The sequence below is a fragment of the Nycticebus coucang genome, chromosome X (genome assembly GCF_027406575.1).
Source record: "Nycticebus coucang isolate mNycCou1 chromosome X, mNycCou1.pri, whole genome shotgun sequence".
Taxonomy (NCBI): domain Eukaryota; kingdom Metazoa; phylum Chordata; class Mammalia; order Primates; family Lorisidae; genus Nycticebus; species Nycticebus coucang.
The window spans coordinates 11,967,079-11,994,212 of record NC_069804.1 but is presented as its reverse complement, the minus strand read 5'-3'; the positions used below and the strand labels follow the sequence as shown (position 1 = coordinate 11,994,212).

Genomic DNA, 27,134 nt, shown 5'->3' with positions numbered 1-27,134 from the left:
GAGGGAGGCGGGTTCAAACCCGGCCCAGGCCGAACTGCAACAAAAAAATAGCCGGGCATTGTGGCGGGCGCCTGTAGTCCCAGCTACTTGGGAGAGAGGGAGAGAGGGAGAGAGAGGGAGAGGGAGAGAGGGAGGGAGAGAGAAAGAGAGAGAGAGAGAGAGAGAGAGAGAGAGAGAGAGAAAGAGAGAAAGGAAGGGAAGGAAGGGAAGGAAGAGAGAGAGAGAGAGAGAGAGAGAGACAGAGAGAGAGAGAAAGAGAGAAAGAGAGAAAGAAAGAAAGAAAGAAAGAAAATACTCTTACTGCAACTTAAAATAACCTGAACAATGAAAAAAACAATTTTGATGCCTGGGCCCCATCCCATAAGTTCTGACGGAATTGTTGGAGGGTGGGCCTCTGCACCAGTGGACATTCAAAGATATACAGCCACTGCTAAGAACCATAGGCCTACTGTCGAAGCAGCACTTCTCAGACCATTCTGGAGGATCACCTGTGGATCCTGCCAAGATTCAGATTCAGTGGTGTGGGGCCTGACAGTCTGCATTTCTCACAGGCTCCTGGTTATGTTCAGCTGCTCTCACCCACACTCTGAGTACAGCAAGGTACTAAATGGCCACAAAGTACAATGCAAATAGTCAGGCACTCTCTCCCTAAACTGTAACTTTTAGTGATTGTGGTTTGAGCATAGGCTAATGACTCTTTCCTTCTTCTGTTTTAAGATTAGCATATATAAGATTTTGAAAACAAGCACAAGAGATTTGTATAAATGAAAGATATCACTCAACCAGGCACAGTGGCTCGTGCCTGTAATTCTAGCACTTTTAGAGACTGAGGTGGGAGAATTGCTTGAGCTCAGGAGTTCAAGACCAGCAAGAGAGAGACCGCATCTCTATTAAAAATAGAAAAAATTAGCTGGGTGTGGTGATGGGTACCCGTAGTCCCAGCTACTCTGGAGGTTGAAGCCGGAGGGTTGCTGAGTCCAAGAATTTGAGGTTGCTGACAGCTAGGCTGATGCCACTGTACTCTAGTCTAGACAACAGAGCAAGACTCTGCCTTCAAAAAAAGAAAAAAAAGGCATCATCTGAGTTACCTCTTATTAAGATAACATTTAATTATTTATAAGCACACCCACTTGCTATGGTACCACTGCTCCCCACATTCATTACAAATTACATAGGTCATCATTTGTTCATCTGGGTTTGAATTCCGAACCCAACTTGGAAGAAAAAGTGTTCCTCTGGCAATTACTGTGACCTTGCAATTGTATTTCTCACAGCGCCTGCATTTTATTTTTTTTGTCTGTGTGCCATCAATCCCTTGGGGAAGGTAATGTTCCTGGATACAAGATTCCGTGTAGGAAGCTCTCAACTGCTTCAGCTCCTCATTTGCCATCTCCATGACAGTCATTTCAGCAAATTCTCTTGGAGACAAGGCCCCAGAGACCAAGTTTTGTTGTAAATGAGAATTTCTGGGGTTCTTCAAATTGGCAACTTTGCTTCTGATACAAGTTTTATATTTTTTGATGTTCTTTGAATAACGAGTAAATATATGCTCTTCGATTTCTCTTGCAAAGTTTTGCCACAAAGGAGCTTGTGGCTGATCTGTGGAAGAACTACTTAAGGCTGTATAAAGAAGTTCCACGCATTTAGTTCTCACAGGTGTTATGGGATCCAGCAATTTGATTGATCTCTTGCCAGTGGATTTAGGGTCATCACCCCCCAAGTGCTCTTCCTTACATTCCATTTGAATAGCACTATTTTCAGGAACAATGATTTTACTGAGTTTTGCAACCCCCTGGGATGATGGTACAAAATTAGAACTGCAGGCAGCTGGTATCTCATCCTGACTTGGGTCATAAGAAAGTCCTGAATTTTCTTCTTTATGACCACTTGCAGGGAATAATTCAGGGCTGTCCTTTGATATGAAGTGAGTATCTTTATAAAGTTCTTTCCACTTTGACAACAAACACTTGGCTTTCTTTTTCAAAGTCACTGAGGGGCAGTCTTTGAGGACTCTGTACACAGCTCTGACCACATCTGTCTCCTGGAGATTCTCCTTAGTCACATAAATCATTTCTAGCTCAGTAAGGTGATTGTGAAGATCTTCAAAATACCTTTTAGAAAGTACTTCCTCAATAAGGGAAGCTTTGGCAGCTATCTGGCTCTTGTCAGACATATTTCCAGCTGCAAAGAAAAAAGAGATTTCAGTTTTCTTAAGCTCGCCTTTGTTAGTTGCAGTTGCCGGATAGTAAAATAGCACTTTCTGGCAGTTACCTACACAATATTTTCTGAAGGAGTTATGCAACATAAATGTGGGTGACATGTTAGAAAATGGAGTCTGCAAGGTGGTATGGTTTAGTTTCAAGAGTTTTATTCTTAGTAGTTAAAAAAAGGTCACATTGTAAACAGCTTCTGCATAACATCTACCTGAAAGAGGCGGGGGATGATCTGCTATAGTTTTTCCACCTCTAATTTTACAAATCAATGCTTAATCAGTCCAGTTGGGTGGAATTTGGTGACCCTGCTGAGGAAAAAATCATACCATGTGTCAGATCAATATGGTAATGCTGAGCAATGCTGGACTATATTTTCCTTATATTCGGCTATATAATTTAACTATTTGCTGATTTTATAATCTTTAAAGTGGTACTTTTTTGAATATAAAAGAATAAGAAACAGAGCGGCACCTGTGGCTCAAGGAGTAGGGTGCTGGCCCCATATACCAGAGGTGGTGGGTTCAAATCTGGCCCTGGCCAAAAATTGCAAAAAAAAAAAAGAAAGAAAGAAATAGGACAAAAAAGGGTTTGCTAATGTCTCAAGCAACCTAAAGAAACTGAGACAGCATAGGTTGGGACGCAACCAGAGGGAGGTCTGGTGGGTCTCCAAAACTCAACAGGGTACACTGAGTCTTCTGAACAGGTAAAGATTCAGATTGAATGATCTAGCTGACTTATGACTTTGGACTAACTAGTTCCTATAGAGCAGTGGTTCTCAACCTTCCTAATGCTGTGACCCATTAATACAGTTCCTGGGGTCACAACCCACAGGTTGAGAACCACTGCTATAGAGTTTGGTTTCATTAATTTTTTAAAAACTTTTAAGTGTAAAAAGTTTCTTGATGATTATGTCTGTATGAATCTCATTCTGGGAAGCAAAATGTTTATCTAACCAGTCTATTTTTCTCTCTCATAATGTGTGACCTTGTCTACACAATATCCCTGGATCTGTATTTGTCTGTCTGGTCTAAATGTCTAAGTGTGAACATAAGCACCTAGATGGCAGAGGCCCTGTCTTTTCAAAAATCTGTGGGCTTGGGCCAGGTGTAGTGGCTCACGCCTGTAATGCTAGCACTTTGGGAGGCCGAGGCAGGTGGATTGCCTGAGCTCACAGGTTCGAGACCAGCCTGAGCCAGAGAGAGACCTCGTCTCTAAAAATAGCTTGGAGTTGTGGCAGGTGCCTGTAGTTCCAGCTGCTTTGGAGGCTGAGGGAAGAGAATCACTTGAGCCCCAGAGTTTGAGGTTGCTGTGAGCTATGATGCCATAGCACTCTACCAGGGGTGACAAAGTAAGACTCCATCTCCAGAAAAAAAAAAATCCATGGGCTCCATTTTACAGCACTTGATATTGAATAATCTTCATTAAACATACACAGGCTAACAACAATGAAGTGATTACAGAGAGAATTAATGCCATCTTCCTAGAAACTACCTGACAAGTGCCATAAAATGTAATATTCTTTTAGCTAGTAATTGTACTTCTATAAATTTACTTTAAGGAAATGAGAGATCTGGAGACTGAACATATAAGAACTTTCTTCAAACTTAGGAGAAAATGAAAGGACCTTGAACAAGAAAATGATTTAAAAAATATGGTGCACTCCTAGCATGATACAATAATAAAACCATTTAAGATCATGTTTTTAGAGAATTGATGACATGGGAAAATAATTGTAACATGAGGTGAAAACAAATCCCTATGTAAAACTATATAAAGAAAAGATTAAACATAATTAGCATATGATCCACAAATCTACCCAAGAGAAATGAAAACATGTCTACACAAAAACTAGAACACAAATATTCATAGCATTATTATTCACTCATAATAGTGAAAAAGTGGAAAAACCCCACATGTTCAATTCATAAATAGATAAACAAAATGTGTGGCCTATCCACATAATGGAATATTATTCAGTCATAAAAAAGGGATGAAGTACTAATACATACTAAAACCTCGATGAATCTTGAGAACATTATGCTAAGTGAAAAAAGACATAAAAGACCACATATTGTGTGATTTCATTTATATAAAATGTCCAGAATAGGCAACTTAGAGACAGAAAATAGATTAGTGGTTGCTTGGGTTGGGCTGGGGGAAAGAACAATGGGGGTGAAGGAAAAGAGGGAATGGCTGCTAATGGGCGTAGGGTTTTTCTTGGAGGTTGGTGGTGACATTCTTCTAAAGTTGATTATGATGATGGCTTGCACAAGTGTCAGTATTTTATACTAAAAACCACTGAATTCTATGCTTTAAGTAGGTGAATTGTATGGTATTTGAATTACATCTAAATAAAGCTGTTATTGAAATCTGATCTAAATTTTGTTTTAAAATGCCATGTGAAAAGGCTGAAAAGAGATACACAAAATTTCACAGTGGCATTTTCTGAATGGTAAGATTTTAGGTGATTATTTGTTTTTTTACTCTTTTCTGAATTTTCTGTGATTAACCTGTATTGTTTTCACAATCAGAAAAGCTATTGGCCTAATAGAAATTCCTGATAAATTATATGCATTTAAGATACATGCTTACCGAAAATTGGTATGGGAAATGAATTGATCACCTTCTAGCTATCTTAGATCTGGAATGAGAGTATTATACCTTAAAAGTGCTACACATCCAGATAAACATAAATTGATTGCTGAATCACAAACAGTTGCATCTCCCATCAAACTCTATCTCAAAAGTACCCTTTGCTACAAATATGAGGTTCCCACTGGTGTCTCCCTGCTGGGATGGCTCAAAAATGACCAAGTCTTGCATTTTTACCATCAGAGGGGGCTGTACTGTAGAAAACTTGGGCAGCCTTTTTCCTCCCTAAAGTCAGTTTAACACTCAGTCACTCGGGGCCATCAGTTCAGGATCTTAAGATCATTTTCCTAATTATCAAGAACCAGTATTTAAAGAGAATTCTTTTACTTTTTAAAAATTCCACTTTTAAAGACTGAAAACAGTAAAAGAGGTCTTCCTAAGAATCAAAGGCTTAATAAAGAACAGGTAAGACAGCATAGAAAAATAAAAAAAATTGCCCCCTCAATTGCTGAACATTATTCTCAGAATTGTCTACATCAGATCTTGAGGAAGTCATGCAGTTATGTCACAATAACAAAGTTTCAAGCTGCTCAATACATTTGAGCCCTCTCCCACTTGTTGGAAAATTTCTTTAAAAAGAAGAAACATTTATTCTTCCTGTATTCTATGTACATTACTACTGAAGAAATAAGGATTAAGGTTTGCCAGATGTTCAAAAAAGTGGTTAATAAGCGGTCTAGAGTTAACAAAAAGGTTAAGCAATGTTTGACTTGGGTCAGAATTTCTCAACTGAAGGTCTGAGTTTCAAGGTGATTCTGAAGGGCAATTATAACTGTAGCTCAGGGTTTCAGTAGGGTGAGAGCAGCATTTTGTCTTGCCAGCAAAACTTTCTCTTTACTCGTGTGTATCTATAGAAATTAAGGTACTCATATGTAAACATCCAAAAACATTGCTCTTCATTTCATGTTCTTTTATTTACTTCTCTTTCATATTTATTTCTAAATTTTAATTGTAATAAAATATAAAAAACATAAAGTTTACCATTTTAACCATTTTTTTTAATTTTTTTTTTTTTTTGTAGAGACAGAGTCTCACTTTACCACCCTCGGTAGAGTGCATGATGTCACAGGACTCACAGCAACCTCCAGCTCTTGGGCTTCCGCAATTCTCCTGCCTCAGCCTTCCGAGCAGCTGGGACTACAGGCGCCCGCCACAATGCCTGGCTATTTTTTGATTTTTAAGTGTACAGTTCAGTATGTTCAGTACATTTACATTGTTATGTATCCATGTCCAGAACTTTTAATCTTCTCAAACTGAAACTCTGTATTCATTAAACAACATACATTCCTCTCCACCCCCCATCTCCCAGCAACCATCATTCTACTTTCCGTCTCTATGGATTGGACTGCTCTAGGAACCCCACATAAGTGGAATCATCCAGTATTTGTCCTTTTGTCTGGTCTATTTCACCTAACATAATGTCCTCAAGGTTCATCCGTATGGTAGCATGTGTCAGCATCTCCTTTCCTTTAAAGCTGAATAATATTCCATTGTCTGAATATACCGTATCTTGTTTACCTATTCATCTGTTGATGGATACTTGGGTTGCTTCCACCTTTTTGCTGTAATGAACAATGCTGCTATGAACAAAAGTATGCAAATAACTCTTTGAGACCCTGCTTTCAATTCTTTTGAGTATCTAACCAGAAGTGGAATTGCTGGATCATATGGTAATTCTATTTATATATATATATGTATGTATATTTTGAGACAGAGTCTCACTCCGTTGCCCTGTATCAGCCTAGCTCACAGCAACTTCAAACTCTGGGTTCAAGCGACCTTCCTGCCTCAGCCTCCCAAGTAGCTGGGCATACATACAAGTATCCACCACAACACCCAAGGCATAAAAAGCTTCTAGGCCAGATACCTCTGCTCCAGCAGCTCCCTAAGCCTGGCTGATCTCTCACCATTGGTGGTTCTCAACAGTGGCTATATATTAGAATCATTAGAGGAAACAAAATAATAAAAAACAAAACAATGCTAGGTCTCATCCCAGATAGAATGAATTAGAATCTGTGAGGGTAGGATCTACTCTTGGTTCAGCTCTCAAGGTGATTCTGATTTAAACCACACACAGGCACCCCACCCCCCCAAGCGGGACCTCCAGGGAGGCTGCCCTCAGCCTCAAGACACTATGGTCTTTTTTTTGGAGACAGAGTCTCACTTTGTCACCCTCAGTAGAGTACGTGGTGTCATAGCTCACAGCAACCTCAAACTCTTGGGCTCAAGTAATTCTCTTGCAGCCTTCCAAGTAGCTGGGACTACGGGCACCCGCCACAATGCCTGGAAATTTTTAGATGTGGTCTTGCTCTTGCTCAGGCTGGTCTCGAACCTGTGAGCTCAGGGCAATCCACCTGCCTCGGCTTCCCAGAGTACTAGGATTACAGGCATGAGCCACTGTGCCTGGTGACAGCTCTGGTCTTGCACCTGGACTGAATGCACAGAACTTCTCTGACTCTGGATATTGTTACATCAGTCCCATTAAACTAGAAAATATTAAAAACACCTGCTGGGTACAGTGCCCCCCAGAACTTTCTGTACTAAGGACAATTGGTGACTCTAATGTTTTAAATGTTACAACGCACAAAACTCCCAATACTCCCTCCCTCACTCACTCACCTCTTCACTGGAAGGTGACAGACATTCATTGAACAACTCCCCATGCCATGCACACTCCTGTCACTCAATTATCACAATAATTCTGAAATATGGATATGGCTTATCTTCACCTTACAAATGAGGAAACCTGTTAAAAACAGAAAATCATTTACATATTATGTTTTTTTATAGTGCTTATCATATTTAAAAAACATTTTTATTATCTGCCCTTCCCACAAGATCATAAAAGAGCTAAATTGTTTTATTCACCTACACACACTTGGCCAACACCTGGCTAGTGCTTACTATTACTCAACAAATTTTTGTTGTTAAATGAGAAAAAGCATACAGGGTGTGCTTTCTCCTCTCCTTTCTTTTCACTACAGACCAGCTTGCTTGTACCCATTGCACCTAAACACAGTGTCCCTTGGCTTCTTCCCTCCAAGGCCAAGCCTGTAGCCATTCGAGTTCAACAAAATCATTCAAAAAATTCTAGCTCAAAAAAACCCATGGTGCCCACTCTGGGCTAATCAAGTAGATCTAGAGTCAAGCCATATGGATAAAGAGGGTCAAGCATCCTCAAACTTTTTAAACAAGGAGCCAATTCACTGTCCCTCAGACCGTTGGAGGTCCAGACTATAGTTTAAAAAAAAAAAACTATGAACAAATTCCTATGCACACTGCACATATCTTATTTTGAAGTAAAAAAAACAAAAACAAAATTGTATTGGGAACAAATACAATCACACCGCCTCATGTGGCCCACGGGCTGCAGTTTGAGGACCCCTGGTAGAAGGTGCAGTTCCCAGAAATGAAGGGTGTGGAGCAAGTTGGTAAGTTTCTTAACCATTTTGTGCCATGATTTCCTCACCTACAAAATGTGAGAAACCCAATGTCCTAGGATTCATGAGAATTAAATGAGATAGTCTTTATAAAGTGCTTAGAACTATGCCTGTCATGCAGTAAGCCTGGCAATTACCTAAGTCTACAATTAAAAGGTTTAAAAATATCACACCAAGGATTGTTCTAGAGCAGTGGTTCTCAACCTGTGGGTCGCGATGCCTTTGGGGGTCAAACGACCCTTTCACAGGGGTCGCCTAAGACCATCCTACATATCAGATATTTATTTACATTATGATTCACAACAGTAGCAAAATTAGTAGTAGCAACGAAAATAATTTTATGGTTGGGGGTCACCAACACATGACAAACTGAATTAAAGGGTGGCGGCATTAGGAAGGTTGAGAACGACTGTTCTAGAGCAAACAGTCAGCAAACTTTTTTGTTGGTCAGTCGGTACATATTTTGGCTCTACAGGCCATATTATCTCTGTATGGACTTTCAACTCTGCTGCTCTTATAGCAGAACAGCAGACACAGAAACTCCATAAATAAATGGGTATGACTTCGTTCCAATAACACTTACAAAACTAGGCAGGCTGGATTTGGCTGCAAGCCATAGTCTGTTGACCCCTTTCTAGAGCAGTGCTGGCCAACAGAAATATAATGCTAGCCACAAGTATAATTTAAAATTCTCTAGTAGCCACGTTAAAAAAACAAAAATAAATGAAATTAAGTATAACACATTTTAACCCAGTGTATCCCAAGTATTATCATCTCAATGTGTGACATAAACAAATCAAAGTATTTTACATTCTTTTTCATATTTACTCTCCAAAATTCCCCGTTTTACATTTACAGCACAGCCACATTCCAAGTGCTCAAGCCTTGTGTAAGGCATGGGATAGCACTGTTCTAGAACATATGCTACTGTGAATAATGCCCAGATACACACCTATCCTTTCAGAGTGTGAACATATACCAAAAAATTTATACAGTGCTAGCAAGAGTAGGCCCTAATATTTGACGTATATAAAAGCTTATATTAATAAACATTAATATTAAAGCATTGGTAAGGAGTACATATCTATACTAAAATTGTCTTAAAAACGCCTGAGAAATATGAAAAGATCATGACAAAACTTTCAGAATATGGTAACAAATCAGTAGGAACCTAGACCTGTTTAGATCTCTTTTAAAATCTAAACAAATTAATTTTCTAGTCCTGACCCACGCACAACTCTCCAGCTTCACAGGGAGCACCTTCTATGATGCCAAATGCTGGCAGGAAAGTTGCAGTTTCTGAACAGACACTGGGCACTGCGTTAGAGCCCTTCCCTGTAATGACGACCCTTAGAAAAGGCGCAGGGAGAGGAAGGGACCAGCCCAGGGGCTGGGTCTGGTCCGGATTCGGGTTCCGGTGGGTGGGGTCAAGCACAAGCACGCCAGCCGCTAACCATCTCGGCGCAGGAGCGGCGGCGGCCCTGAGGGTTCTGGCGACCTCGGCAGAAAGAGAGAAGGGAGCGGGGCGAGGGCACCTTAGGGCCTAACCGGCTCAGGGCGCACCGGAGTACTTCCGCGAGCGGGGGTGGCCTCCGCCGGAAACAAAAGCTCGCCCTCTGCCCCGCACAGGCCCTGACAAACCCGAAGCGCGGCTCACTGAGAAGCGCAGATGTAGTTCAGGAGGCCCCAAGCGGCTCCTGCGTCCACAGAACACTTCCGGCCTCCGGGGCGGGAACGACGAAAGCTCAACCAATCCAAACCCTCGAGCCCGCCCACAAGGTCCTGAGACCCAGCGCATGTGTGTTAGGGAAATGGCGCCTGCGTGGAGCGGTCAGCGGCCGTGGGAGTTTCTCCGCAGTTCCCAGGAGGAGGAGCTATGATCACGCCCCGGGCTTGCCTTGAAAGAAATCCTGCTGATATTTTTTAGCTGGGCATTTTATTAACTTACTCTACGACTTTACCTTTCTGCTTCTAATCAAGGTAGTCAACACAGTACTCGGTTAGATATTGACATTTATAAATGTGACTCACTTATTTAACGCAGTAAATAATTCTGTAAGTATTTGCACCCTAGCATGCATCAGTTGCTTTGAAAGTAGTAAATGTTCATTAAGTGGTCATGTGCATCCTGAGCTTTTCACCTGGGCACATTCTTTTGCCTGCAAAGATCCAGTACACCACAGTGATGATTGAAATAGAGAATGTGGCAGCCTCTTTTGCTGCAAAGTAACCAATCCAATATTCTGGATCGGATGCTGTCAGGAAGCAGGATGATTTTATGATTAAGTGACATGATAAATTTTTCCTAGAAGGAGGGAAGATTATGATCAGTGACTCCTTAGCCACGATAAGGGATGTTTGGTTATTTTTGTGGTTTGGACAGTGTTTACATTTTTGTCAGGATTCCAATATGACTGAGAAGGAATCTTATTTAGTCTTGATCCATCACATCAGAGAGTGGCCATTATCTGATGCTGGTGTTCTGTGAAATTATTTATGTTCCCCAGAACACAAAGGCCCAGCTGTTAGTGCCCAGTGTAGCTAAGAGTTTAAGGAGTTGCTTTTGTCTTTCTCTCTAGCCTTCAAACTATGACAGGGTAAAATGTTTGTTATTGTAAATTTTTTTTTTTTTTTTTTTGTAGAGACAGAGTCTCACTTTATGGCCCTCGGTAGAGTGCCGTGGCCTCACACAGCTCACAGCAACCTCCAACTCCTGGGCTTAAGCGATTCTCTGCCTCAGCCTCCCGAGTAGCTGGGACTACAGGCGCCCGCCACAGCGCCCGGCTATTTTTTGGTTGCAGTTTGGCCGGGGCCGGGTTTGAACCTGCCACTCTCGGTATATGGGGCCGGCGCCTTACCGACTGAGCCACAGGCGCCGCCCTGTTATTGTAAATTTTAATGAAAATTTCATTAAGAATTATATCTCTTAAAGAAAAAATATTTAATGACACTTGTTAAAACATAGTAAGGAAGATTTTATTCAGGACCATTGAGACAGGTACAGGGACCACTGCAATGGGGTCTTGCAGTGAAGGAGAGAGATTGTGCTCAACTTCAAATATAGCCTTGGAGATTGGAATTTTTTTATTAATTTATTTATTTTTATTGTTAAATCATAGCTGTGTACATTAGTGCAATCAAGGTATACAATGTGCTGGTTTCATATACAATCTGAAATATTCTCATCAAACTGTTCAACGTAGCCTTCATGGCATTTTCTTAGTTACTGTATGTACGCATTTGTATTCTGCATTTAGTAAGTTTCGCCTGTACCCATTCTAAGATGCACCTGGAAATTGGAATTTATAGCCAAGGAGCAGGGTGGAAGTCAAGGAATGGAAAATTACTAAGAGGAAACATCAGAGTAAGGGGGATTCTGGCTAAACTGACCTAACGGGATTCTTGCCGAAGATAGGCCAGGGTGATCAAACATCAGCTGGGGGATGGTGGAAGATGAGGAGCTTTATCAGATATTGAGAGTGATCATATATTGAGGGAAGGTGCTTCTTGCTATGCTGACTTAGCAGGGCTCTTGGCTAAAACTGGATTTTACAAGGAAGTGCACAGATGAGCCTAGGAGAAGGCTCAGGAGCATGACTGAAATGTGGTCAAGCAAAGAATCTTTATCAATCTTCTTCTATTTTTTGTTGTTTTTGTTGTTTGAGATAGAGTCTCTCTCTTGCCTGGGCTAAAGTGCCACAGCCTCAGTCAAGTTCACAGCAACTTCAAACTCCTGGGCTCAAGCAATCCTCCCCTCAGCTTCCTGAGTAGCTGAGACTACAGGCACATGCCGTCATGCCCAGCTATTTTTCAATTTTGAATGGAGACAGGGTCTCCCTTTGCTCAGGCTGGTCTTAAACTCCTGACCTCAAGTGATCCTCTTGCCTTAGCCTTCCAGAGTGCTAAGATTATAGGAGTGAGCCACCATACCTGGCCCTTTGTTAGTCTTTTACCTGTTAAAAAAAAAAAACTTTAGACAATTTAAATTTAGCAGACTTTATCTGAGTAAAAAATAATTCACGAATTGGGCAACATTCAGAACCAGAAGAGGTTTAGAGTGGGAATTTTTACAGAGAAGGGAAGTAACATAGAAATAGGTTGATTGGTTGCAGCTTTGGCCTTCACCTTATTTGGACATGATCTGATCAGTTGGCAGCCTGTGAATGGCTGAGATTTGGCTGTTTATTATATTCTTAGGTTAAGTTTTCAGTTTATTTACATACTAAGTTAGGTTGCAGTTCATTGCATAGGAACTCAAAGTACAGAGCCAGCCTTAGGTCAATGGCCCCCTGCCTATTATTATAAATTTAACATGCCTGAATGGTCTTTTCCCTTCCTTTGTTACTTTTCTGTTGCTTTTCTGGGTACTCTTGTCTTTGGAAATATTCAAAAATATGAAGCACTACAGGCCTCCAGAACTATCATCTCTAGTTTTAAACAGTGACAAAGGAAGAACACTTTCTTGTTGTTTTTTTTTTTTTTTTTTTGTAGAGACAGAGTCTCACTTTATGGCCCTCGGTAGAGTGCCGTGGCCTCACACAGCTCACAGCAACCTCCAACTCCTGGGCTTAAACGATTCTCTTGCCTCAGCCTCCCGAGTAGCTGGGACTACAGGCGCCCGCCACAATGCCCGGCTATTTTTTGTTTGCAGTTCAGCTGGGGCCGGGTTTGAACCCGCCACCCTCGGTATATGGGGCCGGCACCTTACTGACTGAGCCACAGGCGCCGCCCAGGAAGAACACTTTCTTTGTGATCAGATTTGTAACATTCAATTCTTAAAATATCTAACATTTGTCGAAACAATTGTACTTAAACTACAAAAGACTCAACCTGAAGGAGTTAGTTTAGAAACTAGAAGTTATTTCAGAAACTCTGCCAGTAGAACTTCTAGGATTATAATAACCAACTTCTCATGAACTGTGTACTGAAGAAAAAAGGTAGAAATTAGTCAAAAGTCTAAAAACAAAAACAACCCAGGCTCTTCTCTGGTGTGAAAACAAAACAAACAAAACATTATTTCAACTAAGAGGCAAGCTAATATAGTCCCGCCTTGTCCACTATAGTAGACACACGTGGCTATTTAGTTAAAATTTAAAATTCAATTCATTGGCTGCACTAGCCAAAAGTCAAGTTCTCAATAGACACCTGTGGCTAGTGAATACCATATTGTCTGCCAAAAGGAAAATAAAAGGACCGAAAATCCAACTGTCGTCGAGGACGTGAAGCAACTAGAACTCTCCTACATTGCTGATGGGAGTGTCGATTAGAACAACCACTTTGGAAAACTGGCAATGTCAACTAAAACTAATATATCCCTATCCTAGGCCTATGGCCCAATGATTTCACTTCTGGGTATGTACTTTTTTTAGAAACAGGGTTTCACTTTGTCATCCAGACATAGCTCACTGCAGCTTCAAACCCCTGGGCTCAAAGGATCCTCCCATGTCAGCCTCTGAGTAGCTGGGACTACTGGTGTGCATTACCATGCCCAGCTAGTTGTTTTTTTGGTAGAGATGGAGTCTGCTATGTTGCCCAGGTTGGTCTCAAACTCCTGGCCACAAGTGATCCTCCCACCTCAACCTCCCAAAGTGTTAGGATTACAGGCATGAGTCACCATTCCCAGTCCCATAACAGTGTTTATATCAATCAGTTCTTCATTTCAAACCTGACTCAAACCCTGTTTCTGGTTGCTAAAGAGAATGAAGTACCAACTCCTTTGTCACAATGCAAGCAATCATGTAGTTTCATATGTTACCTGAGATAATTACAGGTGCTCAATCCCGGCTTTTACACCACGGGGGCCACAGTGCACTCAGGTGGGTTTGGACTACCCAGCTTTCAGCCCACCTTCCCAGCAGACAATTAGGTACCTTACTGCCCTAACCAGGGGCAGCCAGATGACCCGTGGTGGGCTGACTGCACACCCCTCCTTGGAATGTGAATTTAGACAAGAGTGACATGGAGACTGAACGTGGTGAGACATCATTCTGGCAAGGGTGGTGTCCTTGTCAGACAAATGTCGCAAATCATTAGGCACAATGATTCCTACAGTGGCTCCTTTCCCATGACTTTTTGCTTCCAGCCTGCAGCCCAATTCCAAGCCAGCTCTCTGGTCTTTCCATCCACCTCATGCTCCTGCTATCCTTACTGTAACTCTCCTCTGCTGGGTCTGTTTCTGTTGCTTGCTACCAGCAAACACTAACTAATCTGACACAGCCCATCTCAATGTGGCTGTGTGATTTGAGGGACATCAGAAGAGAATCCCTGATCTTATCATGGTACTGGAATTTACTTTGGATTAAGACATCGGAAGCTGCTATTATAAAAGAGCAAATACTACTTGGGCAAGGTTACAAGTGAAACCCTTTATTTCCTATGCCTGGAAGGGTAATCATCTTGCAAGGGTAATCTCCCTTCACATGCCAGAGACCAGCAGAATGGGACATAAGATGAGTAAAGGGCATGAGGGAATGAAAGGTCTGCGAGACTGGATTATTCAAGATCTCAAGGATGAGCTAATCTGAAGGCTCTGGGTACTCAGAGAGAAGCGTGAGTTCCCAAGACGTCAGGAAAGGGATGAAAATGGAGCAAAATGGACCAGGAGATGCTGAAGACAGCTCTGGGCTACTACCTGGGGGCAGCCATACACGTGCGCTCAGACAGCCACCAGGGGGCGTTGCTGTAACTCCGAGAGAGGATTTAAAGAGAGCGATGCAAGCGTGAAGGGTCTCCCGTTCAGGAGGAGAGCTGTGTGATTGGAGCTTGGATTCATCTTAGGAAGAAAAGACTTCTTAAAAGGAGTAACGGGGATAGAAAGGAAGGAAGACGTGGAAATTTCTATCACTGTGCGGAAAGAGCAATAGATGTAGGGCAGGTGAGGGTTCCGGGCTCCTGAGCAGCAGGACTCATTGGGCTGCAGCCCCAGGGCCTATTGGACTATCTGTCCAGATTCCCATGCCCCTCACCTCTGGCAGCCTGCTTGTCCATTGGTAGCCTGGATGGCAGGCCAGGGAGTCTATGTAACTTCAGTCCCAACCTGCTTGACACTGAGACGTTAATTCACTCTCGGTGTCGCCAATCATTAGGCACAATGTCAGATAGATGAGATTCATCTTAAAGAGCGAGTATACTCTTTGAAATAAATTCTTATTGAAATATAACACATATATAGGAAACTCAGCGCAGAAATCATGAGTGTACTGCTCCACACTGTTCACAGTGAAAATGCTCCTTTAAAAAACATGGAGAAACAAAACTACCAGCTGCCCAGAAGTTCTCCCGGTCATGGTCCCTTCCAGCAACACCCCCTATACACACATAAGGGTGGATACAGTCCCAGCTTCTCCACCATGGATTAATTTTACCTGGTTTTGAAACTTCATATTAATGAAAGTATATGGTATGAACTTTCTGGTTTCTTTTGATCAATGACATATTTTTGAAATTCATCTGTGCTACTGTGGGAAGCATTAGGTTGTTCATTCTCATTTCTTTATAGTATCTCATTGAATGAATATATCACCACTCCAGCCCAGGAGTTGGAGGTTGCTGTGAGGTGTGATGCCAGGGCAAAATACCCAGGGCAACAGCTTGAGGCTCTGTCTCAAAAAAAAAAAAAAAAAATATATATATATATGTGTGTGTGTGTGTGTGTGTGTGTGCGCGCGCATGCACGCGTGTGTGTATACCACCATTTATTTATCTATTCTACTCACAACAGATGTATATTATGGATAATCATGTTATTCCATTGGGACTATTACAAATAGTGGTACTGTGCATTTCTGTTGGGTATATAGCTAGCAGTGGACTTCTGGGTTGGTAATACTGTTTTTGGTCATAAATGAGGCATAACCATAAATTGACTATATCAAGATTCTTACATGACTTTTTTTTGTACCTGAAAAAGGCAATTCAAATGTGTTTTGAGCAACAGTGTTAGTAAAATAAATATAGAGGCTTCTCGAAGAAATTACTGAGAAGGAAAGTGTAGTTAGTTCTTGCTTAATTGCATTTAATCTAGCACTTTTATACTAAAGTAGGGGAAACCAAATCAAACAACTAAACGAATGAACAAAACTACAACCTAGAAATGGAAAACAATTTATATGCCGCTTCCAAATTGATTAAAGATATACACAGGATAAGTGTTTAGGTCAAAAACATGCATATGTAACTTTGCTATCCTAAGCCAGTTAGGGGCAGCATTTTGTGGCCCCAAGCCAGATTCTTACCACCGGACGGTAATACTGTCCTCCAAGGCATGAGACTATTTAGAAATCATCTTATGCAATTTTTCATGTGTATGTTAATAACGGAATTGGTTTTTTGAGACATAGTTTCACTCTTTCACCCTGGCTAGAGTGCAGTGGTATCATTGTAGCTCACACCAACCTCAAACTCCTAGGCTCAAGTGATCCTCTTGCCTCAGCCTCCCGAGGAGCTGGGACTATAGGTGCCCATTATAACAACCAGCTTATTTTTCTATTTTTAGTAGAGACAGGATCTTGCTCTTGCTCAGGCTGGTCTTGAACTCCTGAGCTCAATCAAGCAGTCTACCCTCCTTGGCCTCCTAGAGTGCCAGGATTACAGGCATGAGCCACTGCACTCCACCTTTAACAACAGAATTTTTATGAGGCACAGATATGATGTTGAAAAACGTAAGAATTCCAAAATGTTATTCCACAAATCGGTACTCCAATCTGCGACCCTATTTTCTATATGAAAAAAGAACCCTTATTTGTAAACATACAAAAATTCCAACGTCCACCATACCTTACCATTCCCTGACCAGACAGAATTAAGCTGCATCCACACACCATCCGGACAACACTTTGGAGAGAGAACACAGCTATTGGCATTTACAGTCATGGTCGGAATTAAAGACAAAAAAGGTTGAACTCATTTACTTTGGCTTCTGAGATGTTTACCCAGTCTAAGCCTTCTTGATATTTTTGGATGGCTTCAGACTTGTCAAAGGAGTAAAAATAAATCTCACTTAAAATCATTATACTGAGATAAATTCTCCAGCATTCAATAAGAGCCAGTTTTTAAAACAGAAACATGTGTCTAACCATGATTCCTGCACTGTTCCTTCTTGGGGAGAAACTAACAGTGCTTTGGACTGTTGGTCTGATAGTTTTCCACTTTCCACAAGAACTGCATTCACTCGAAATGATACTAAATAGTCATTATCCAATTCACCCTGTCAAGTTTCCAAAACACTTAAATGTTCTCAAAGGCAAGGCTATTTGGACTCAAAAACAAATAACCACTTTTGGAGGAGAGTATCAAATTATAACATGTCCCCAAGCTGTGATACTACTTCTTCAAAACGTGCAAGAATTTCAGTTCATGTTTGTTTATTTTGCAGAAATTAAATTACCTAACTAATATCTTATGGTCTGTTTGGAATAGGATTTAAACAGCAGTCCTGGAAAAGTAAGTTTCAGAAAGCAGTAGTCCTCTTCACTCAGAGAAGGGGAACCGGACCTGTATTGAGGATGGCAATGATACTCACAATGTCACAGACTTGTAAGGGGCCACCCCTCTCATCCATCTTTCCAATTGTCATCTCCTCATCTCATGGATTCTAGAAAGCTGAGTCTGGTGTTGGGGAGTGATTTCTCATGGGCCTCTGTGTTTCTGCCCATCTTCTGCACAAAGACATTAGCAACATTTGTTCTGTACTATATATTTTTGTGTGTTTTAAGGTGGTTTAATGATAACTTCAAGTACTTATCTTTTCAAGGATGTTTGTATCATGAACAGCCTGGGAAAACAGAAATAGGGTTTTCTTGCAGAGGGCAGATTTGTTTCCTGACCAAGATGATGAAGATATTGTCTCTTTCTAGGACAAAGTTTGGAAAGGTTTGCTCTCAGGCCTGTCGTAAGATTTAGACGTTCCCAAACTTAGGGTTCCTTGGCTTTGGCACAAGCCCACTGTGTACGCTGCATCCAGACACACCTCTGCCTCCCCCACTCCCTGCGAGACTAGGGGTGGGCTGAGGGGAAGGGGCATGAGCAGGAAGCCGGCGCTGTGCTGTGCGTGATAGAGTCCTTCATCCCAGGGGCCTCGTGTTTTCTACCAATGTCTATGAAACCATAACAGGCCAACTTGTGAGCTTGTAGTTCAGGTGAAATGTCAGACCATTCACGTTCTCAACATCTGAAACATCTGCAGATAAAACTATTCCATATTCATCCCATAGATATTCTGTGCCTTCAAGAAAAAGAGGCTCCCTCAGGCCAGCTTGGAGGTCAGTATGGTCTTGGGGAGGCATCAAGTACCCGAGAAGAGAATGAGAGAGTTCGCTCAAGACCCTTCTGTCATCTTACAGAAGCTGTAGCTCTCCACCCAGGGTCTAAAGTCTCCTGAGGTCTGTAATGGAGGAACAAGGGAGACCTTTTTGGCCACAAGAAGTCTTTCTTCAGCCCCCAGAGCCATGGTTGACATCTGATGTGACCTATATGCTGGGCAGAGGCCGGACAGGCTGGGTCAGGAGAACAGAGACCATGAGGAGGACCCAGGACTGGGCTTCAGAATACCGGTGGTGACACAAGGATAAAAGACATGAGTCACAAAAGTGCAAGTACAAATAGCCAGTAGACCTGGCAAGGTGCCTGATCTCACCGGAAATCAGAGGAGTGTATGGGGAAACAGCAGGGAGCCAGCATTTGCCTCCAATTAGATTGTCTGCATTGGTTTGCTAATGTGACGTGTTGCCAGAAGGTGAGGAAATACACGCTCTCATCCCCCTGTTAGTGGGCCTGTGAATGGTACGGCCACTTAGGAGGGGAGCGGCAGTATCTATTACAATGAAAAAATATATGTATTCCCTATAGGGGCAAATTTCAGGCAAGGGTTCAGCCAACAACCTCGGAAGGCATGTGTTTTCCACTTGAAAATGGATGGAGGAGAAAGAAAAGCACACGAGATGACATCTCCATAGCAAGAGCCGACATGCCCAGGCCACATGGCGTTAGGTGCTGTGGGGTGTTTTTACATGGTGTGAGGTAGGCTTCTGTGTTGCTATCCTCGTTTTGGGAAATCTGAGGCAGACAGAGGGTAGGTGACATTACCAGGCTTTCTGAACATGCTCTGCCATGCGGGAGGGAGTAGGAGGAGGCCACACTCTTGTCGGAGGCAAAACATGACCCTCCTACAGATCGATGCCTCTGACAGGTAGTGAGCCGAGTCCCTGAGCCTGCCCAGAATTGTGCAGCTGTAGTAGCAATGCCACTCTGGAACCCACTGCTTCTGGCCCCATCTTGGTTTTCAAGTCCAAGAGCAGTTCAGTGGTATATAGATCGTCTGAATCGCTACAGGACTACTAGGAGGACATTGTATATACTTCTGAAAGTTTAATGCATCAAGCTCCAAATGGTTGTATTTTAAACATTCGTGATGATAATCTTTTTTAAAAAATGTATGGTCCATTTCCTTACTTTTTTTTTTTTTTTTTTTTTTGCAGTTTTTGGCTGGAGCTGGGTTTGAACCTGCCACCTCCGGCATATGGGGCCGGTGCCCTACTCCTTTGAGCCACAGGCACCACCCTTACTATTTTTTTAACATTGTATTGTGGAGAATTTCCATCATCTGAAAAAACAGACCAGTTAGTACTATGGAATCCCATGTACTCATCACCCAGTTTTAGCAGTTATCAACTGATGGCTCATCTTGTTTCTTCTAGACCAGAAGTCGACAAACTACAAATTATAGACCAAATCTGGCCAGCTGCATGCTTTAAAATAAAGTCTTTTTTTTTTTTTTTTTGAGATAGCGTCTCAAGCTGTCATCCTGGGTATTAAAATAAAATCTTATTAGAACGCAGCCACTTTCATTCATCTGATTATATTTGTTTTGGGGCTACAATGGCAGAGTTGATTTGTGGTGACAGAGATGTCTAGCGAATAAAGCCCTAAATATTCACTATACAGCTCATTCTAGAAAAAGCTTATCATTTCCTGCTCTAAACACCTCTGTCGACTTCTGTCTCCCCCATGTTATTTATTTATTTATCTGTTTTTCTGCAGTTTCTGGCTGGGGCTGGGTTTGAACCCACCACCTCTGGCATATGGGGCCGACACCCTACTCCTATGAGCCACAGGCGCCACTCCCCCATGTTATTTTGAAACAAATCCCAGACATCATTTCATTTCATCTGTAAGTCTGCATTTCAGTATATCTCTAAAGGGAAAAATTCTTTCTTTCAGGAAAGCATAACCACACTACCATTATCACACCTAAAAATATTGCTTACTATTGTCAAATTACAAGTGCTCAAATTTCCAATTGTCTCCTTGTTTTCTTAAACAGTAAATACTCAAGACTCCAGATGGGGCCAGTGCTCAAGTGTCACCTTCTCACTTTGCTCTTCAGAGATAATGGAGTGACATTCGAGGGTTTTTTAAGATGTAACGAAATTCTGAGACCAGTCTTAGGGTTACAGCAACATGACCCAGAGTTCTTTGTCCCAGGAGTGAGCTATCTAATTAAAAGCACAAGCTTCCCACGGTCCCCCACTCTGGACCGTTTTAGGTCACTTAATTGGCCACTTCCTTGGCCTTTGGTCAGGAAGACTGGAGAAGTGGTGCTGTGAGGAAGGAAAAGCATGTCTCCTCCTTGGCCATGTAGCTGGATACAACCACCCCCTCATGAATTCTTGGAAGAGGATCCTTGCAGGCCAAGGACCACATAGCCTGAAAGAGTGAGGGCTGCTTTCCTGGTTAATTTTTTCACTTCCACGGAGTTCCTGAGCAACGCCGACTGTGGAATAGGAAAGGAAAGAGTCATGCCACCTGGGTCACATCTGCTGACAGGTGCCTACCCCCTTGCCCTTGAAAACTCCTAACAACATCAGTCAGTACTCTTTCTTGCTGATGCAGTCTCAAAAACTTCGACTCAGGGCTTTAGACAGCCTTTGACATTTAGCCTCAGACAGGAGGCAAAACTGGAGGCTTAGGCCATTATTATTTCAATATGTGAATATTACCCCATAAGGCTGGAGGATGTGGGGACATCCTAGTGAATGTCATCTAGTGTATTCAAGGAAACAGGAAAATGCTTCTCAGTGGTAACTTGGGTAGCACTAAGGTTAATGGAAAGTTGAAGATCAAGGTTTCCTTGAAGGCCCAGTCTGCATAGCTGTGTAATTTTCTCCATGCTTAGCAATCTGGAAACACAACAGAGCAAAGAAGGAAGTTGGGTTGTGGGAGGCTCTGCCTGGTGGTGGTGGAAGGACATAACAGCCTGGGCCTGAGGGGCATTGATAAGAATGTCTTTAAAGAGAGGATGGGTAGTGGTTATATTTTATTAGAGAAGAAAGTCAAGCCAGAAAGAAGCCAAGAGATGGGGAGAAATTGAGATGTCAAGGGAATAAGAGGAGAAACCAGGCAGCCCAATGGGATGTTGGAGTTCAAGAGCTCACAGGCAGTTGTCACTGTCATGGCGGGTGTGCTGAAGAAGACTACTGAGAGGCTAAGAATATTATATACAAAGATTCTTGATGTTCTTGAGCAAATTCCTAAAAATGCAGTGTATATAAAGTATGCAGAACAGATTACAAATGAGAAGCTGACTTAAAGCAGAACCAGATGTTAAAAAATTAGAAGACAACTTCAGGATGGCCAAATAGAAGAGGTGATTCTTCAGGCCAAAAATGAACTCAATCTGGCAAGAAAAATGATGCAATGGAAACCATGGGAGCCATTACTAGAAGAGCCTTCTGCCAGTCAGTGGAAATGGCTAATATAATCATCATTAAATGACTTTAGTGGGTTGATGGGAAACTGATGTAGTTAAGCATTTCTATTATATTAAAAATGTGTCTATGTTATTGAAGCTATCAAACTGACGCAGAACATATTTAAGAGACTTGTTAAAATTAGCAACTATGGTGATAAGTTCTCGTGAATCAGTTTTGACTTGTAAAGTAGTCACACAGATTATTTCAAAGATGATATTTCTTTGAACAGAGAGGTTGTGGGAAGACTTTAAAATTATTTCAAAAAATTCCTACAGGTCTTCACTGCAGAGGACATAATTGCAAAGTGAATGGCTGCAGGGTGCTGCGATAGCATTATGTGGGCGTGCACAGTGCGGCGGGGTTGGCAGCCCCCCAAACCAAAAAACTTGAAAAGTGAAGTATCTTTAGTAGTGTCTTCAATATGTTATTGAATTTTTTTATTTATTCTGACAAAGGGAAAAGGCACTTAATTATTACTGTCTAAACAAATTTTGTAAGTCACTGTCTGAAATAAAATGGTAAGAGTGAATAGTTTCACATGTGATAAATAGCAAAAGTAGCTGCTGATAAAATTTGAAATTGTGGTTAATCTCCTTGGCTGTGGTATTATATTAAGTAAAATTTAAATATATAATTATATACTGATTACCGAGTTAAAAACAAAAAGAGTTCAGAGGCAATGGTTAAGTCCAGGGTGGCTACTGTGTGGTGACTGAGGAGAAGGTGACAGTGACAGGGGTAGAGGAGGTTAAGAACTGTGAAGCTAGAATCTTGGGTGGGTATTTGCACAGGTATCACCAGTCTGGTTGATGACAATGGCTTGGAAAGACAGAGGGCTGTAGAATATTTAACCACATCTCTACAGAATAGCAGCTTTTCCATTGAAGTAGAGAAACCAGACTGTGAATAAGAGTGGAGCGCGGGGAATGCCTCAACTCCAGATCCTGCCATATGTACAGTGTGGGAAAAAGAGCTGCTGTCATTGGCTAAGGCTGCAGGGAGACAGGTGACCCTGGGAGAGAGTCCAGTTTCAGCTAAGCTTGAGTGATGGAGGAAGAAACCTTTGGCTTGAATTATGATGGAAGGGGTTGTGTACCAGACAATGGAGCATGTATGATGGGGGGTTGAAACAGTGGGGGTTAGCATCAAGAGGAGGAATACTGAACAGTTTGGGGATGAGGGGGAAAGATAGGGGCGTAACAGGAGGGGTTTGTAGGTTGACTAGGGGCTGGGGACAACAGATATGGAAGTCATGGCTGAATTTCCTTAGCTGCCCTTGGGTTCTGCAAAGGAATCCAAGTATGATTCAGCCCTGATGCAGGCTAGATCCCCATGACACTATAGGCTATTGACTGGAATTCACAGAGCTATGTTGCTGTTTTAAGGATCCAAGAAGTTAGTCCCCAAGACTATGGTCTTGTGGTAGAAATGGAAGAGGCAGCTCCCAGGGGTCAAGGTGGGTGATCACTTGGGTCTGCACTGTGCTCTGTTTAAAATCCTAGATAGGCCAAGACAGGGCTTATTTTTCTCTTCCTTAATAAAATGCCCAGCAGTGACCAGTCTGGGACAGGGTAGAGACTCCACAACATCACCAGGGGCTCAGGGTTCCTCCTGTTGTCTACTTCCCCATAGAGTGTGGGCATTGTCCTCCTGATCACAAGGTGGCTCATACAGCTCCTGACTTTCAACACATTGCAAGCAGGAAGAAAGAGGGAAAGGAATGGCAAAAGGGGACTGCCAGCTGTGAGGTCCCTTAAGGATCCTTTCTGGAAACCCCACCAATGACTTCAGCTTACATCTCAGGGGCCTCCCCATCTGGAAGAGAGTCTGGGAAATGTAGTGTTCTAGTTGAACACACTGTCTACCCCCTAAACAATAGGTTATATGTGGTTATGCTAGGAAGGAAAAGGTGAGAAGGGATATTGGGCAGGCAACTAGCAGTTTTGGCTACAGATATTACAGAAATATGAAATGTTATTTATTATTCAACTGAGCTTTGTGCATTGATTTTCTGTCTATATGCAGCATGATTCTTAGGCCTCCTCATTTCATTTCTGGTTCAACATTTCTTCCTTTAACCTGGATTACTGTCTTTCCCTGTAAATTCTCCCTTCCATCTTCCTTTATTCTAAGCCACAACTATGCTCTCAAATGTCCTTAGTCACAGAAGAGAGAGGGGGTCTTCTTTAAGTTCCACCACAGTATTAGAAATCACTCGTATCAGTTAGTTTTTGCTGTGTAACAAACCACCCCGGAATTTAGTGGCTTAAAACAACCATTTTATTATCTCTTATGAATCTGTGAGCTTATGTACCTTCGCTGGGCATTTCTTCATTTGGTGTCACCAGGAACACTATTTGGGTGATTTCTATAACTAGCAGTTTTCCAAACAGATACATTTACAGTCCTGTATAGACTTTGTCTGCCAAAATTCTCTCACACTAGAGGAAAACAATGTGGCCCTCCCATCTTAAAATATTGTAGATACTAGTTTTATTAAAGAGAACATTGTTGAAGAAGGATTATATGGGTTTTGACATTTAAAACATCCCCTCAAGAATGAGGCTATCAATTTCAAATGTTAGTAAGAGGACCACCTTCTCTCTTTCCATCCTCCCACGGCTCAATACCTGATTACTTTAAGGAGCAAATATCTGGGTAACCTTCTGTTTAGGAGTTGTCTTGGACCTGTTTCTGACTCAGAATCTTAAGCAGAATATAATTTTACCCCCAGGAATACACTCAGGATTCCCATACAAAGGTCTTTTTGAATTTGAAAAAAAAGGATACATCGAATATAAGGCATCAGTCTTTCTCTGAGTCCTTCACCTGGTAATTTGGTTTTAAGTAGTTCTTTGAGGCCTTGAGTTTAACAATGTGCTCATCTGTGTTCCAGCTACAAGGCCCCATAATAGAAAGTACTTTTAAGAATTTATAAGAATGTGAAGTATTTTCACAGAGAAAAGGATAAAAACTACATTTTTCAGAAAAAGAAATAATCCTACACAGAAGTAAACATAGTATCGTACACAGATGTAAACATATTTTCTTACTTAGGAATTAAACCAGAACACAAGGCAATTAGCAATTATTTGGATATTATTATTACAAAGAATTTAAATACACAAGCTTAGCTATGACACATCAGGCTAAGGCACTTAAGTGAAAGTCTATCTTTGATGTTATAGCTTCCAAGAATGGTCATAGAAGTCACACAGTTAAATGTTTTTCTGTGCTTGTTTTTGTTATTCTAGAAATGTTACTTACATAGAGAAGTTCATCAATTCATGCAGACAAATCAGATATACTGGGGAAGAAAGATGAACTGATAAAAGAAAGGCATCTTACAATAATATTTCTGCTGGTACAATTTTCAGCTTGTATTTCTAAAATGGAAGGGGGGCTCCTATGATGCAATATCAAAAAACAAGGAACTGACATAAAAAGCCAAATGTAAAGATAATAACATTCAATTGTCCATAGATAAAAGGCCATCTGGACATAAGCCCGAAACAAGGAAGACTCCGTCCACTGCAATTTCTCCGGTTTGGCCCTTGCCACGTTCAGCTTCAAAAATGATCTAATAACGGAGAGGAAATCAAAAAATTATGTCAGAGTATTCAAAACAATGATATAATCAAACTATTTAATAGCTATTAACGAGTACTAAATTTATGTGTCCCTGCTGCATAGAAATCAGCTTTGACATTGAATGCACCTGTATGCTAGTAATACACAGTTTTCCAAATGCCAAGTGCCCACACTGAGAGTTATGTTCAGAGAAAACAGGGTCACAGCAAAGAATTCTGAAAATGTGCATAAAGCTGATAAGCTGAATCAGATTTAAAAGTAAATTTTGGAATTCCCACTCAAAGAAAAGAAAAGCAAAACCAAAAAATGTTTTATGGTTTTATTTATAAAAGCCAGTTTAGAAGAAGTCTAATTTTCCCATGAACATATAATAGAAAACTAGATAGTCAACAGGGAATTATTTTGATATATTTAGATTTTGGTAGTTTGTAGTAACATAACTGTTTTTTTCTAAATATCAGTTTATATGTTTGGAGAGCATCTAGAATATTGTTTTTATGTGTTGAAAATGTTTCATAATGTGCTAAGATCATTTTTATCTAAGAAATTTATTAATAGTTAAAAGAGAAACAAACTTGTTTATATGTTAGAAATTTCTAATGTATAGAGAACATAGGATGCATACTAAAAAATTATCTTCAAATTGGACACAAAATGATTGGGACTCATTTAACAAAATTAAGGATATACAGTGACTATTTTATATTCATCCACTTATCCCAATATATTTTAAAATTGATATGATTCAGTTAAATGTTTGCTAAATATTCACACAAGTTTTTTCAGTATTATAATGTTTAAAAAAATAGTTCATGTTAATTTTATAATCAGAAAAAAACAAAATATATTTTAAAAATTCAACAATTATGAAAATAATAATAGCTGTGATTTATGAAGCACCATACCCAGTAACATTCACTATAAGGAGAAATATGTTTCCTATACCACCCATATGTTTCCCATAAAGAGGGGAAGAAGCCTAGTGGGTTCTATAATTCTTAATACCAGAAACAAGCAGATTCAGAGGACAGCAAAATGATTCTCATTCAAAGACTCTTAAGGTTACCTTGGAACAAAAGAATAATTTGTATATGTTATTCTTTAAAATGACATACATACATGTTCTATCAAAATGAAATTCACCATTAGCCTATGTGTACTGTGGTTATAAAAAGATTAAAATATGTATTGGTGTGGAAAGTAAAATGCAAAATATGAAAGCCCTTATGTTACTGTGGTGTGATCATAAATCTTTACTAATTTTCAATAAAGTAATTTCTCTTTGTTTTTCTAAACTTTTCTTTAATAAATTCAAAATTATATAAATTGACACTTTTATGTAATTTTTTTTTTTTTTGCAGTTTTTGGCCGGGGCTGGGTTTGAACCCGCCACCTCCAGCATATGGGGCCCGCACCTCACCCCTTTGAGCACCTCCCTATAAACTGACACTTTTAAAATGCCCCTATCAATGTTTGTCATAAGACTGAAG

General features: G+C 41.0%; 2 protein-coding genes and 1 pseudogene across 11 annotated transcripts in view; 1 reads left to right on the top strand and 2 right to left on the bottom strand.

Moving 5' to 3' along the window:
• Positions 1-488: 488 nt before the first annotated feature.
• On the bottom strand, positions 489-9,991 carry TCEANC (transcription elongation factor A N-terminal and central domain containing). Of its 9 annotated transcripts, XM_053580606.1 has the most exons (4): positions 9,841-9,979; positions 7,485-7,611; positions 2,425-2,521; positions 489-2,181 (listed from the first exon to the last, which is right to left on the bottom strand). In XM_053580606.1, exon 4 carries the CDS (start codon positions 2,171-2,173, stop codon positions 1,115-1,117), a length of 1,059 nt encoding a protein of 352 aa, XP_053436581.1. In that variant the 5' UTR covers positions 2,174-2,181; positions 2,425-2,521; positions 7,485-7,611; positions 9,841-9,979; the 3' UTR covers positions 489-1,114. The 9 variants fall into 9 exon arrangements, with proteins under 9 accessions (XP_053436581.1, XP_053436580.1, XP_053436574.1 ...); XM_053580605.1 differs by lacking the exon at positions 2,425-2,521 and having other exon boundaries at positions 490-2,181; positions 9,963-9,991; XM_053580599.1 differs by lacking the exon at positions 2,425-2,521 and having other exon boundaries at positions 490-2,181; positions 9,947-9,986.
• Positions 9,992-21,752: 11,761 nt separating this feature from the next.
• On the top strand, positions 21,753-22,061 carry LOC128578137 (NADH dehydrogenase [ubiquinone] 1 alpha subcomplex subunit 5-like; annotated as a pseudogene).
• A 2,315-nt stretch (positions 22,062-24,376) lies between these two features.
• Positions 24,377-27,134, bottom strand: part of EGFL6 (EGF like domain multiple 6) — a 63,291-nt gene continuing 60,533 nt past the window's right edge. For both annotated transcript variants that reach the window (XM_053580595.1, XM_053580596.1), the window contains one exon: positions 24,377-25,633. In XM_053580595.1, coding sequence (XP_053436570.1) covers positions 25,523-25,633 — 111 coding nt within the window. In that variant the 3' untranslated portion in view covers positions 24,377-25,522. The remainder of the gene's footprint in view (positions 25,634-27,134) is intronic.

Bases quoted from the DNA above. Each gene is read 5' to 3' on its own strand.
- TCEANC (XM_053580605.1), bottom strand. From the start codon at position 2,173: ATGTCTGACAAGAGCCAGATAGCTGCCAAAGCTTCCCTTATTGAGGAA.